Here is a 16,278-nt window from a genome sequence, read left to right as displayed (position 1 = left end):
CCTGTCAGTCTGTGACCCCACAGAATGAGCTTTCCGACCCCACTTGGGGTCCCGACCTTGATTTGGGAACCCCTGATATATGTTATGCGTAAGAATTAATCGTTTGAATGTAATAAAAGAAGGAGTAGAAAGAGAGTATAGAGAACTGGATAAATACGAAATTATAAATGACTGAGGATAAACAAAGCGTTAATCATTATAAGTAAGTCAAAGCTGTGTAAGCTTTTTGAATTTGTATTTTGTCCCTCTTGTATTAATTCTTTGTTCTTGTCAAAATGCAAGACGTTAAATTGAGATAATTCTCGTTTTTTTTCTGTCTAACATAAGATATTCTGCATTAAAGAATTTTTCTCATAAAATATTGTCAAAATCAAGCTTAGATGTGCATTTTAAAAAATTTTGAGTTCTTGTAATGTTACTCTAGAAGCACTCATTTTCGAGTCACAGACAAATTTTTACTACTAAACAGACAAAAAAAAAGTTTATTTGGCATAAATTATACCATATTACAAATATGATTATGAATAAACGGATCTCTAAATGCCATAATAGTGTGAAAATACTTTTTTTGAAAATTTTTTAACTCTTGTGATATTTTCTGGAAGCTCTCAATTACGAGATAGAGACACATTTTCGGACAGAACCGAATTCTTTCCGGCGGCCATCTTGGCAGCTATCTTGGCGGCCATCTTGGAAAAAGTCTCCCCATATCAGAATCGCGTTCCCAAGCCACATTCCTAGACATCAAAAAAATATTTTGTGAAGACAACTACGTCTCCTACACTATATATAAAAGCACTAGCTTTAAGTCAAACTCTTTGGCTGAAATTTTTAGTTTTCTGGAAATGAAAACTATTAAGTTCTGTCTGCCTTCAGATCTTGAAAACTGCCGAGGCTAGAAGGCTGCAAATTGGTATATTGATCATCCGCCCTCCAATCATCAATCTCGCCAAATTGCAGCCGTGTAGCCTCAGTAGATTTTATATTATTCAAGGTTAAATTTAGCCGTGATCATACGTCTGGCACCATTGTAGGTGCTAACAACATAGGTAACCAGCTTCATGGACTGCGGCTGAGGGTTCCATGGGCCGTGGCTGAGAGTTTCATAGACTGCGGCTGAGGGTTTCATGGGCCGTGGCTGAGAGTTTCATACGGCATATACAGAAAACTCGATTACGTCGAAGAAACTCCCACGCATTTTTTACTCTTTTTTTTCTTGATAAGTTAACGAGGACAAATGTTTCAAAATCATAGACTTGAAATTCACCCATAAGACCTCAATATGATATAATCGCCCTTGGGCTAAAAACAGAAATAGTATTAATCCCAATATAACAGTTTAACGATTCATTTAAACTAATAATTTTCCCCCTCGTATGATGGAGGGTAAAACTCTCCTAATCGCTTTTCTATGATTTAACGGTCTAATAGCTTCCTCATTTAGGAACTCATTACGTATAATGACTCGCTCGATGTTTGGACGAGTCCTTCCTTGGTGGTGGTGGCCAGGGAAAAATCCTTTGTACGTTGGCCATTATTGAAGAGACGAATGTAAAGCACGAGTGGCCCTCTTCATTCTGGGAGACGACTCAGATCATTGCAAATCATATCGATTGGCATATATATAATATATATATATATATATATATATATATAATATATATATATATATATATATGTGTGTGTGTGTGTGTGTGTGTGTGTGTGTGTGTGTGTGTGTGTGTGTAAATGATACCACAATCTGATATATATACATAATATATATATATATATATATATATATATATATATATATATATATATATATACATATATATATATATATATATATATATATATATATATATATATATATATATATATATATATATATAAACTGCAAATGGGTATGTTGATCATCCACCACCAATCATCAGCACACACCAAATTGCAGCCCTCTAGCCTCTGTAGTTTTGATGTTATTTAAGGTTAAAGTTCACCATGATCGTACGTCAGACGCGACGATATAGGTCAGGAGACCACAGGGCGGTGGCTGAATTTCAGGGGCCGCTGGTAAGAGTTTCGTGGGGCCGTAGCTGACGCCACCACGGGCAGAAATCTCGACTGAGCCAAAGAGGGAACAAAGAAAAGCTTCCTGAATTTGCACTGAATTCTTGGCTCTGAAAAAAAAACAAAAAAAAAAAAAAAAGACTGCAGGCAGAACATTCATTCTCATCAAATCTTTGCGAAAAGGGAAAAAGAGTGCGAGGGGTCGGGGGGAGGGGGCGGTTTGAGGTGGGTTCTCCGTCCAGACATTCTCTTCCTTCCCTGGGGGAATTATTTTTTACTCTTCAAAGCTTTTACGGATTTTTTCTCCATTCTTTCTGTTTCAGAACTCAATCAAGTTTTTCTTTGTCTATTGCAATGTGGTCTGAAATATTGTGGTTCTGAGATTTAGTAATGCTTCTAATGTGTATGTATAAAGTGTATATTATATATATATATGTTAACGGAATATTAATCTCGTTTTTTATTTGGTAAACATGTAACACGAGCATCAGGCAAACCGACACACACCCCCCCCCCCCCTCTCTCTCTCTCTACTCTCTATCTCTCTCTCTCTATCAATCCCACTAACAGGTAATCAAATGAAAGAGTTGCATTACAAAAATACACTTATTTAACAACGGAAAGATAATGATCCAAATCTTACTGACTAACTTAATTCAGTTAAACCCCCAACATTAAAATGTCTAGAACAGTAATTGTCACACCAATTGTCTATTCTCCCATCGGGACCCTCGGTCCCCCTAGGACTCTCGGTCCTCGGTTCCCCCCTTGCCAGAACACATAGTTCTCGCCAGAATCGTCTGTTTCAAAGACACGAGAAACACACTCGTAAGTACACATAAGTTTAAAGACAACTTAAAAGATTAGATATTCTTATAAATGTCAAACAGAAAACAAGCCACCCCTTTGGCTAAAGTAATTCAACTCACCCATGCTTCCGGAATATTTCACTCACTAAATATGAATGAACTTTCGCAGAGCTGCTCCCCCGGCATCTTGCCTTTCTCCCACAGACGTCTCTATCCAAGTCTTCCTAGACTTGGTTAGAGATACATTATGAATAGAAGAGGCGCACACGCACATACGAATGCACACTTCGCCAACGCCTCATATTACTGGCTACAACTAGTTTCCCAAAGGCACTTTGAAAAGAGCCCATGAACTGACAAACATTGACTCGTCTAACTATGCAGTTTCATATCACGCCACCACAGAAATCATTTATCAGCTTTTCTCGGGTCGTTGCTTCGGCTCTGTTCTCCACATTCCAAAAAGGTCTCAACGAACATGTTGGCAATATATCATTAATTTAACCTAAGGAAATCCCTTAGGGTATATTATAATATATATATTATATATATATATATATATTATATATATATATATATTATATATATATATATATATATATATATTATATACAATGTTCTAAGTGGTCCACAATAATAAAAATGTGGAAAGTGCTTGTATAATTTATAAACGCCTTACAAAAGCTTTCGAACCCTTCCCTGGCTTCTGAACTGAAGATGAACCCAGAGAAGGGTTCGAAAGCTTATATAAAGTGCTTATAAATTAGACACGAACTTTTCACATTTTCATCATTGTGGACCCCTTAGAACAAATAATAATAATAATAATAATAATAATAATAATAATAATAATAATAATAATAATAATAATAATAATAATAATAACAATCTTGGGATCGTGCCTAGTGTTCCTATGATTATGGGTACAATTTCCACTGGCATATCCCATATCCTTCTTATTTCTATTTTCAGATCTTGATACTTATCCATTTTTTCCCTATCTTTCTCTTCAACTCTGGTGTCCCATGGTATTGCGACATCAATGAGTGATACTTTCTTCTTGATTTTGGTCTATTTGCACGTATCACCCTATCTGTTCTGATACCATAGTCCCAGAGGATCTTTGACTGATCGTTTTCTATCACTCCTTCAGGTTGGTGCTCGTACCACTTATTACTGCAAGGTAACTGATGTTTCTTGCACAGGCTACAGTGGAGGGTTTTTGCTACTGAATCATGCCTCTTTTTGTACTGGTTCTGTGCAAGTGCCAGACATTCGCTTGCAATGTGGTTTATGGTTTAATTTTTCGTATTGCACTTCCTACATATGGGAGAGATGTTATTTCCGTCTATCGTTCTTTGAACATATCTGGTTCTTAGGGCCTGATCTTGTGCCGCTGTTATCATTCCTTCAGTTTCCTTCTTTAGCTCTCCCCTCTGTAGCCATTGCCACGTGTCATCGCTGGCTAGTCCTTTAGTCTGTCTCATGTATTGTCCGTGCATTGGTTTGTTGTGCCAGTCCTCTGTTCTGTTTGTCATTCTCCTGTCTCTGTATATTTCTGGGTCTTCGTCTACTTTTATTAGTCCTTCTTCCCATGCACTCTTTAGCCACTCATCTTCAATGGTTTTCAGATATTGCCCCAGTGCTCTGTTCTCGATGTTGACGCAGTCCTCTATACTTAGTAGTCCTCTCCCTCCTTCCTTTCGTGTTATGTATAGTCTGTCCGTATTTGCTCTTGGGTGTAGTGCTTTGTGTATTGTCATATGTTTCCTGGATTTCTGATCTATGCTGTGGAGTTCTGCCTTCGTCCATTCCATTATTCCTGCGCTGTATCTGATTACTGGCACTGCCCATGTGTTTATGGCTTTTATCATATTTCCGGCGTTGAGTTTTGACTTGAGTATTGCCTTGAGTCTCTGTATATATTCTTTCCTGATCGTGTCCTTCATCTCTTGGTGTTTTATATCCCCTCCTTCCATTATTCCCAAGTATTTGTATCCAGTCTCATCTATGTGTTTGATGTTGCTCCCATCTGGTAGCTTTATCCCTTCAGTTCTTGTTACTTTACCCTTTTGTATGTTGACTAAGCCGCATTTTTCTATTCCAAACTCCCTGAAAAGGAATCTAGAAAAACTAGGGGCTGAAGTAGCTCCAGGACTCATGCAGAAGAGTGTGATCCTAGAAAAGGCGCATATAGTAAGAAAAGTGATGGACTACTAAGGAGGCAGGATGCAACCTGGAACCCCACACTATAAATACCACCCAGTCGATTGGAGGACCGTGATAGAGCAAAATAATAATAATAATACTTTATTAAAATTAATGGCTACTTCAGCAGCGTTACACTTGTAGAGATTCTTCTGTATTTTCCGAATAGTGGCTTTTTCCGTGCTACATAGACAGGCTAGTAAAGCGCCTATAGAGGTCATGATCAAATACAGTCAAAATTGGTGTAAATAGAGAAGAATCTCTACAAGTGTAATGCTGCTGAAGTAGCCATTACTTTTAATAAAGTATGCTTGAGAGAGGGTCTGCTTCCTAAGTACAATAATAATAATAATAATAATAATAATAATAATAATAATAATAATAATAATAATAATAATAATAATAATAATAATAATAATAATAATCCAAAGAAAACTCAAGATCACATGAGTCAATAAAATGGGAAAGTAAATCCGCAGTTATATGCCTGTTTGATTTTGTTATTTAGAATATGTAAAGCAGATATATATATTTTAAGTAACAAAATCAAACGCATACTACTGTGGATGTACTTTCCCAACTTTCCCAATAATAATAATAATAATAATAATAATAATAATAATAATAATAATAATAATAATAATAATAATAATAATAATAATAATAATAATAATAATAATAATAAATTTGCCTAGTGTGTCTATATATACAGTTATAGAACATGATTTCTTTGTTAACCACATCAACAATTTGCAGGTAGAGCTATAGCAGTTTATTGACAGGATTTATGTTTGTACACGAAACAAGATGCAAATCATATTTTGAAATATACCTGTTCAGTGCACTACTAGTGATGGAAAGCGTATTCCTGTCGAGGTATCGTAACGTACAGAACAATATTCATTACGGGATTTTCCTTTCCCTTATTCATGAAGCATTACCGATGCCCATTAACTGCCATTAGCTGTAATCAATCGCTGTTCACTGGCATTTTTTTTCTTCGCCTGCATGAAATTCCATGGCCGCGGGAGCATTGGTTTTGATTTGTTAGCTTTTTTCATGTTATTTATTATTATTATACAGTAGATGAAACCTATTCATATGAAACAAGCACACCATAGGGGCCATTGAGTTGGTAGCTTTTTTCATGTTATCATTATTATTATTATTTTAACTTTTTTTTTATTTTTTCTTTTTTTTCTTTTATTTTTATTTATTTTTTTTTTTTTATTTTTTTTTTTTTTTACTTTATCACAGTCCTCCAATTCGACGACTGGGTGGTATTTATAGTGTGGGGTTCCGGGTTGCATCCTGCCTCCTTAGCAGTCCATCACTTTTCTTACTATGTGTGCCGGTTCTAGGATCACACTCTTCTGCATGAGTCCTGGAGCTACTTCAGTCTCTAGTTTTTCTAGATTCCTTTTCAGGGATCTTGGGATCGTGCCTAGTGCTCCTGTGATTATGGGTACGATTTCCACTGGCATATCCCATATCCTTCTTATTTCTATTTTCAGATCTTGATACTTATCCATTTTTTCCCTCTCTTTCTCTTCAACTCTGGTGTCCCATGGTATTGCGACATCAATGAGTGATACTTTCTTCTTGACTTTGTCAATCAACGTCACGTCTGGTCTGTTTGCACGTATCACCCTATCCGTTCTGATACCATAGTCCCAGAGGATCTTTGCCTGATCGTTTTCTATCACTCCCTCAGGTTGGTGCTCGTACCACTTATTACTGCAAGGTAGCTGATGTTTCTTGCACAGGCTCCAGTGGAGGGCTTTTGCCACTGAATCATGCCTCTTTTTGTACTGGTTCTGTGCAAGTGCCGGGCATTCACTTGCTATGTGGTTTATGGTTTAATTTTTCGTATTGCACTTCCTACATATGGGAGAGATGTTATTTCCGTCTATCGGTCTTTGAACATATCTGGTTCTTAGGGCCTGATCTTGTGCCGCTGTTATCATTCCTTCAGTTTCCTTCTTTAGCTCTCCCCTCTGTAGCCATTGCCATGTGTCATCGCTGGCTAGTTCTTTAGTCTGTCTCATGTATTGTCCGTGCATTGGTTTGTTGTGCCAGTCCTCTGTTCTGTTTGTCTTTCTCCTGTCTCTGTATATTTCTGGGTCTTCGTCTACTTTTATTAGTCCTTCTTCCCATGCACTCTTTAGCCACTCGTCTTCACTGGTTTTCAGATATTGCCCCAGTGCTCTGTTTTCAATGTTGACGCAGTCCTCTATACTTAGTAGTCCTCTCCCTCCTTCCTTTCGTGTTATGATTAGTCTGTCCGTATTTGCTCTTGGGTGTAGTGCTTTGTGTATTGTCATATGTTTCCTGGTTTTCTGATCTATGCTGCGGAGTTCTGCCTTCGTCCATTCCACTATTCCTGCGCTGTATCTGATTACTGGCACTGCCCATGTGTTTATGGCTTTTATCATATTTCCGGCGTTGAGTTTTGACTTGAGTATCGCCTTGAGTCTCTGCATATATTCTTTCCTGATCGTGTCCTTCATCTCTTGGTGTTTTATATCCCCTCCTTCCATTATTCCCAGGTATTTGTATCCTGTCTCATCTATGTGTTTGATGTTGCTCCCATCTGGTAGCTTTATCCCTTCAGTTCTCGTTACTTTGCCTTTTTGTATGTTGACTAAGGCGCATTTTTCTATTCCAAACTCCATCCTGATGTCCCCAGATACAATCCTTACAGTCTGGATTAGGGTATCTATTTCCTTGATGCTCTTACCATACAGCTTGATGTCGTCCATGAACACCAGATGGTTGATTCTGTTGCCTCTTTTCTTGAGTTGGTACCCGGCATCCATCTTCTGTAGTACTTTTGTCATGGGAATCATGGCTACTACGAAGAGTAGTGGGGACAGTGAGTCACCCTGGAAGATCCCTCTCTTGATATTAACCTCTTCTAGTCTTATTCCAGAGCTTGTAAGTATTGTATTCCAGTTGCGCATTGTATTTTTGAGGTAGCTGGTGGTGTTTTCCTCTGCCCCATATATTTTCAGGCATTCTATTAGCCATGTGTGTGGTATCATGTCGAAGGCTTTCTTATAGTTTATTATTATTATTATTATTATTATTATTATTATTATTATTATTATTATTATTATTATTATTATTATTATTATTATTATTATTATTATTATTCAGAAGATGAAACCTATGCATATGGAACAAGCCCACCACAGGGGCCAATGATTTGAAATTCAAACTTCCAAAGAATGTAAAGGTGTTCATTAGGAAGAAGCAAAGGAAAGTAAAGGGAAATATAGAAAGAAGAGATAAAATAGAAAAAAAGTAATTTAATGAATAGATAAAAATGTATGGAAATGTTTTAAATGCACAGCCAGGCACACTTTCAACAATTCAGATCATTAGCAACTTCTTTAGTTAACTGAGTTTGGAGGACTTTTCTAATTCAAGGTGGGGTAGCTTTCAATCCAAAATTGTCTGACAAATTACGTGATACACTGGTGTTACTCAGATGTGTTAAAATCCTTATTAATTATTTTTTCATAATTATTTTGATAATGAATTCTTTGCATCAGAATATCGGCTAATATCAGCGTTAAGACAAGTTGCATTACTTTCTTAAAAATGTATATTTCAGCCTTCGTGATAAATATTAGAGTAATATTTTAATTTCAAGAAAAAGTACATATCAAATATGTTCTGTTGTAAAATGATGCGTGTATATCAGGGCAGGCATTATACAAATTACGTAACCCTTAAAAGTTGAATTATAAGATAAAACTGGTGTGTTTCCATCTACTTACAAGTTTTTTTAAGGTGCTTTTCTTTTTGTGGCTCTTTCTAACTCAACTGAAATTGTTTTGCGCCAAAACGAAATTATTATCACCTCGCGATTTCTGAGCCTGGTCTAAGTTATACTTATTTGCAAATAAATAAATGAATAATATATATTATATAATTATATATATTATATATGTAATAATAATATAATATATAATTGTCTTCATTTAAAAATTTATATATTAGACAGTACATACATATATTATATATATAATGTCTATATATATATTATATATTATATATAGATATATATATATATATATATACATACATACATATATATATATATATATATATATATATATATATTATATATATATATATATATACATACATACATACATATTATATATATATATATATATATATATATATATATATAATATATCTATATATATATACAATCCTAATACTATTCTCTTTGCATTTTAATACATTTTTATCATTGTTAATTTATTGATATTTTTTCTCGTTCATAAAAAGGTTGAACCTCTTCTGTCTGTATTTCCATTTATCTCGTCTTATATTATATTATATTAAATATATATATATTTATATATATATATATATATATATATATATATATATATATATATAACAACATATGTGTATTTCTTTGTGATCATAAGTACTTGCTCATAGACCCGGAATTTTGTCAGAACAGAACGCTTTTTTTTTTTTTTTACACAATAAGACGAAGAAAGCATTAAAAAGACGATAACATCTCTAAGTAATATAAAGCAACATGTGTTCAGAACAAGTAGAAAATAGCAAGTGTTGCGTGAGCTGAAGTATATTACTGACACAGAGCGGTAACTGGATGAAACCAATCTTGGTAAGAGAGAGAGAGAGAGAGAGAGAGAGAGAGGAATGTCACGATGCGTATTTTATCTTTATGGGGCCATTGTCTGTTCTCAGCCGATAAACCCGGATTCAGTTCTAAGGCTCCGATATGGGTTTTCTCTCCTGTCTCCTACGGGACTTGACGCGCGATAAACGCCGTGTCGTACTTTTGAACTCTTCCTCCCTAATCCCATTTCTCCCTCAAAAAGGTCGGAGATTTATGCCAGAGGGAATGAGCCGTAAAGCCATTGGTACTTTCCTCGGGGCTGTTTTTTATGACGACGGCTTTACTAGTGTATATCCTTGACTTACAACTTAACGTTAGATGAGTTTCTAATATCTTTTATGCGTTTCTGGGTTATCGGAGAAGAAGAAGAAGAAGAAGAAGAGAGAGAGAGAGAGAGAGAGAGAGAGAGAGAAAGTGTATTTTTTATAAACATACCTCCCAAAACAACAATTAGAAAATCAAGGTCTTGTACTTGGTCTTGCAGCTGGTCTGCTCCATGAATGAACGTAGGAGAGAGAGAGAGAGAGAGAGAGAGAGAGAGAGAGAGAGAGAGAGAGAGAATAAAGTCAATTTTGTTTATATAAACATACCTCCCAAAACAACAATTAGAAACTCATGATCTTGTACTTGGTCTTGCAATAGGTCTCCTCCCTGAATAAACTTATAGAAAACTTGTTCCCTGTTGCTGCAGTGCAACTCCTTGCTTTTGTATGGCTCTGCTCTGCTAATAGATTTGATATTCTTACAAACTAGTGTTGTTTGTAGCTGATGGCGCTAGAATTGGATGAATTAATCAGTGCCCACCGGTGCTAAGTAATCCACCCTAACCCACACCCAACCTTTTATTTGTCTACTTTCATTTATATGCAGAATAATTCTACTTTCACTAATCGCCTTTTCCATCTCAGGCCTCTTCAGGATACTGAGCTGTGTGTGATATTTTTTGTATACAAAGTTTGTAATATGAAGGTCTGTAGTTCTGGATTGACACTCAACATTTCATAAGAAAGGCAGAGAAGCAATGAAAACCAAACGATACATTTCAATAAGTGGTACTGATTTATTTTTATAAGCGGTGCTGATTTTTTTTATTGTCTAAAACATAATGCCAAGTGACTGTTATCTTTATTAAACACTGCGTCGTCCATCTAAATTCTTATTAATTTAATGTTAGTTTATTTTCTTTCATCAGTGACAGCTGGAGTTTATTTAAAGATATTGTAGTTACTATCCCCGGTATTTCACGAAATAATATATATTTTACAACTCTGTGGTATTTAAGTTTGAAAATTAAGTAAAAGTGTTGGAACATAATCAGATTATCTAGCTGCTCTTCTAACAATACAGCACACATACACGTAGTAGCAGAGGACATGATTAAATCTCAGTTTCAGTAAGGGCAAAGGTTTATGTAAAACAAGTGAAAAATGTGATCGGGGTTTCTGTACGGCTTATGATACTGTGTGTAACTCACATCTACGCACAGTTGCTCCCCAGATTTGGCCGAGTGAAGTTGCGTCGGCTACGCCCTAAAGTAAAGCTTGGCCAGACGCACGATACATGGCTAAACTTAACATTAAATAGAATAAATACTATTTAGGCTAGAGGGCTGCCATTTGGTATGTTTGATGACTGGAGGGTGGATGATCACCATACCAATTTTCAGCTCTCTAGCATCATTAATTTTTAAGATCTGAGGGCGGAAAGTCCGGACGGATAAAAAACTAAAATTGAAAATTTGCTAAAATAAAGGAGCAGGAGGAGGAGGAGGTTGAGAAGAGAACCACCACCCAAAGAGAGCCCTTCGAGTTCTGCAGGATATTTGAAAACTGAATTCTACCAAGATTCTTCCCTTCTGTCGTCTCCAAGTTTTGATTAAAGCGAATATTCTCTTCATGGCATTATTCCCACCGAAAGCCAAGATGCCGCTGGAAGCATATTTGAATACTGATGTCAGGAGACTACAGAGGGAGAAAAATTGTCTTATCATTGAAGAGAGAGAGAGAGAGTTGATTTTATATATAATGTGTATAATGGGGTTCTCTATGCAACCAACTCGCTCTTTCTTTAATGATATGTTTATATTTATATATGTATATGTATATATAAAGACAAAATCCACGAAGGAGAGTGAACCAATGGAGTGCCGCTGCGAGGCCTTTGGACTTCACGTCCTTTTACTAAAGCAGACTACTTGGTAAAGGACGAGAAGTCGAAAGGCCTCGCAGTGATACTCCTTTGTTTCACTTTCCTATGTGGAATTTGTCTTTATTTATATGATATTCATCGTGCTCCATATTTTCCTGATTCTTATATATATATATATATATAATATATATATATATATATATATATATATATATATATATATATATATATATATATATATGAACCTCGTTATTCATTTGGTAAACGTGTAGCTCCGAGCGTCAGGCAAACCAACACACAAATCTCTCTCTCTCTCTAAGCGATACCTCTCTCTCTCTCTCTCTCTCTCTCTCTCTCTCTCTCTCTCGCCCTCTAAGCGACTCTCTCTCTCTCTCTCTCTCTCTCTCTCTCTCTAAGCAACCAGCGTCTCGCGACTTTTCTTTCTCTCTCTCTCTCTCTCCATCTCTTTCTCTCCACTCTAACAGGTAATCAAAATGAGAGAGTTGCATTATAAAAAATACATTTATTTAACAACGAAAAGACAGTAAATCAATTAGGTCTCACAGACTAACTTGACTCAAGTTACCCCACTATCAAAATGTCTGAAATGTAATTAGTCACACCAAATGTCTATTCTCCCATTTTAACTCCCTCAGTCCCCCCCATGGTTCCGCTAGAACCGTCTGTTTCAAAGACATGAGAAACACTCGTAAGTACACACATAAGTTTAACAACAAAGATTAAAGATTGGATATTCTCATAGATGTTAAACAGACAACAAGCCACTCTTTGGCTAAAATAGTATAAGACTCACCCAAGCAGCCGGAATATTTCACACACAAAACTCAGATAAACTTTTGCAGAGCTTCCACGGCATCCTGCCTTTCTTCCAAAGACGTCTCTATCCAAATCCCCCATAGACTTGCGCATGATACATTTTAAAAGGAAGAGGCGCACACGCACATACGAACGCACACTTCGCTAACGCCTCATATTACTGGCTACAACCAGTTTCCCAAAGGCACTTTGAAAAGAGCTCATGAACTGTCGTACATTGACTTGTCTACTATGCAGACAGAAACCATTTATCAGCTTTTCTCAGGTCGTTGCTTCTCCACATTCCAATAGGTCACAGCGAACATATTGGCAATATATCATTAATTATAACCCTAGGCCTAACATAGCTCAGCCTCGCCCACTTGCTAGCACCCGCCTAGCAAAATGGTCAAACAAAATAGCTTCTATAACATAAAACACATTGGCTGGCTTAAAATAAAATATAAGTAATAACTGCACGTCTCTGGCATTATAAAATAAAGTCTTATCACGCTTCATTTCTCCAAATAACACCAGAATTTTCTCTCATCTTGGATTCTTGAATATCCCTCTTTGTCTGCAACTAGCTGCTCAACTGTAGCAGGCTGTAGGAAGACGGAATGCCTCCCTCATCGTAGAAGACTTCTAACGACTTCTGCAGATCCCCAAAAGACACGCTGTTGAACTCTGTAGAACTCTCGTAATCACTCTCGTGGAAACTCTTGTAATCACCCTTGATAAACGACAGCAACAATCTCTGCACGGCTGGTGGACGTCTTGTTAGCGTTGGGAAACGACTTTTTGGTGTGTTAGTATGTCAGTCAAGTCATCTGTCAATCCTAGAAAATTAACCACAGACATACTACTTCTATCAAACAATGATCTCAAAAGGTCAGAAATACTAACTGAACGTCTCCCAATTAACTCCACTTAATATGACCACGAAATCATAAGTCTTTATCATAACTCTCAAAGAAAAAAAAAACATCAAGTTCTCCAACTCAATTCTCCAGATCCACACATCAGCACACACACAATCCAAAAACTCACAGCAACTCCACGGACTTCTGCACTCACATTTCAAACTCGAATGTTCTCACAAGTAAAAAAAAGGAAAAAAAAAATAATGAGCCCAAGGGAAAAAAAAAAAAATCACGTAACAAGCCCAGACCCAAAAATGTTCTCTCAAGCTCTGATATTACAGCAACTCACAAAATCAGCAAAAATCTCCAATGTTTAACAGCAAAAACCCCTTTACTGCTCATATAATTAAGTACAATGAGACTTAATGTCAAACTCCCATTTACGTAAATAACAACTCCCGATAAATTACATCTCCCGTCCAAAAAGAAATGTTATTTAATCTCAATCCCCAATTACATCTCTCATAGGAATAGGAAGAAAAAATAAAAAAGATAATCACAAGTAAACTTCCCACATCACAAAATACATAGCATATGTATAATATACATAACCCCCCATATTTCCCAAGAAATGCCCCATGAATAGCTACGGAATTTGCCAGAAAGCAAACTCTTACACATGCGCTTTCGTGAAATGCTATTGTCAACATTTCCAGATATTGCAAAAACTCTGAGCAATCACCACCAGAGGAAAAGGATCAGCACAGCATCAGCACAGCGCTTGTCAGCAGAAAAATCCACCTGCGGATGTGTGCTCAAACAGCAGCAGAAAAAATGTCTAGTCAGACACACACAAAAATGGTCTGTACTGACACGAAGTAAGCACATTTCACAAAATCAACTCCAGGATATGACTAATGTGTTCAAAAACTGTCTCGAAGACTTATTCTCTCAACATGACTTTGCCCAATTATATGCCTCCAAAAATTGTACACACTTGTGAACATAAAAAATGCACATGTCTCCATAGGACCACAATGCAGTAATGCCAAATAGTCACGAAACCAAAAAGAAAGAACCACAGACATCTTCTCTTTGCTCGAGAAAAACAAAACTCCCATAACCACAAAAAGATTCACCCGCCAAAGATTAATTCCACCTCCATACATAAATATGTGACACCATATTAATAATAAGAGCACTCCGGTGAAAAAAAAATATTTCCTCCATTTGGTTAGTAACCACTCCCCTTATATTTCTCCAATAGCCACATGTTAATAAAAAAAACACCACTCCAGGAATAAAGAATAATCACCTCTATTTCGGCAAATAAAAAATATTTACTTCTATTTCCCCAATACTCCATGTGGAATAAAACAAGGCTCCAAAAAATATATCTCCAAAAAGGAATATAAAAAAAATGAAATCCTATCTCCAAAAATGTGCACTCAAAGCATCTAACTCACACACTCACAAATATTGCCCCATAATCTCCAAATATGTGTCTCCATTTGCAACAAAGATGGCTGCACAATAATTGAACTAAACATAGCTCTCATCACCATTGGCAAATATCAAAATGGCTAAAAATATATCTCCAATATATTATATCTCAAATTATAACTCCAAAATAATATATCTGCAATTATATTTCCAATTAATATATCTCAATTCTCCAGGGGAATAACACAATGTTATAGTCAAAAACTATAAAACTCTTTCCGTTTAGCATAACTACTAAAAAAGGGCAAAAACTCGGCAAATAAAACTGTCTAGGAAATTCTAGAAAAAATCACCAATGTGCCACAACTCATTATAACAAAACTCCAAATACAAAGTGTCTAAGTAAAGACTTCTCCATATGCACTACGACATAGGCCACTAGAAAACTTAACAAAGTTTCCTATCTCTCACAAAGTTGTCACAAATACAACAAAGGTATTGTGCAAGAAAACTCACAATTTCTGGAACACAAATATCCAGAGAAAAAAATGTAGTGCCATTACGTATGCATTCAAAACAGTGCAAAAAATTCTCCCATACATTTCTCTGCAGCATCAAATAGCTAAAAACACAAACACGTTCCCGAATAATGACTCAAAGTCACGAACTGAGACATCAAAAAATATTCACACAAATTGGAGAGAAAAAATAAATTTAAATTCACCCATGATAAAAAAAACTTGTGTCAGCGATGGCTAACTTCCAAAAAAGGAGAAAAGAAAAATCAACGGTATTGTTAACTATCTCCCGTAACTCCCTAGATGTCAAGCAATTATCTGCTGAACTCATAAAAAAAAGGAAAAAAAACAAAACTTATGTGTTGTTAGTTCCTCCCAAATTCAAAAAAGATTTCACCACCCTTGATAGCATTACAACACCCACGTATTAGTAAATAAAAAAAAAATCAATATCAGAAATATCACTATCAGCGAAACCACCAAAAATTGCTATCATCAAAATCACCAGTATCAGTATAAAAAAAACATCACCAATGTTAATGCTTGCCCATTCACCAAAAAGTTCAGCAAGATTCAACACAATTCACCAAGATTCAGCCAGATTCATCAAGATTCAGCAAAACTCATCACTCATGAATCACTAAAATATTCTCCAAAGTTATAAAAATTCAACAAATAATTAACCCCAAGATTTCTCCCATTAATTCATTGTAATAATTTTCCATGAATAATTATCTGTAATAATCATAAAA

The 16,278-nt window shown here is 35.9% G+C and overlaps 1 protein-coding gene across 1 annotated transcript in view; it reads left to right on the top strand.

The window, feature by feature from the left end:
• Positions 1-1,980: 1,980 nt before the first annotated feature.
• The window catches only part of LOC135222134 (uncharacterized), a 65,008-nt gene continuing 50,710 nt past the window's right edge, over positions 1,981-16,278 (top strand). The window contains exon 1 of the mRNA XM_064260302.1: positions 1,981-2,052. Within this exon, the coding sequence (XP_064116372.1) occupies positions 1,981-2,052 (72 nt within the window). The remainder of the gene's footprint in view (positions 2,053-16,278) is intronic.

This window comes from Macrobrachium nipponense, chromosome 3, assembly GCF_015104395.2.
Source record: "Macrobrachium nipponense isolate FS-2020 chromosome 3, ASM1510439v2, whole genome shotgun sequence".
NCBI classification, from domain to species: domain Eukaryota; kingdom Metazoa; phylum Arthropoda; class Malacostraca; order Decapoda; family Palaemonidae; genus Macrobrachium; species Macrobrachium nipponense.
This window is presented reverse-complemented; position numbering and strand designations above follow the sequence as displayed.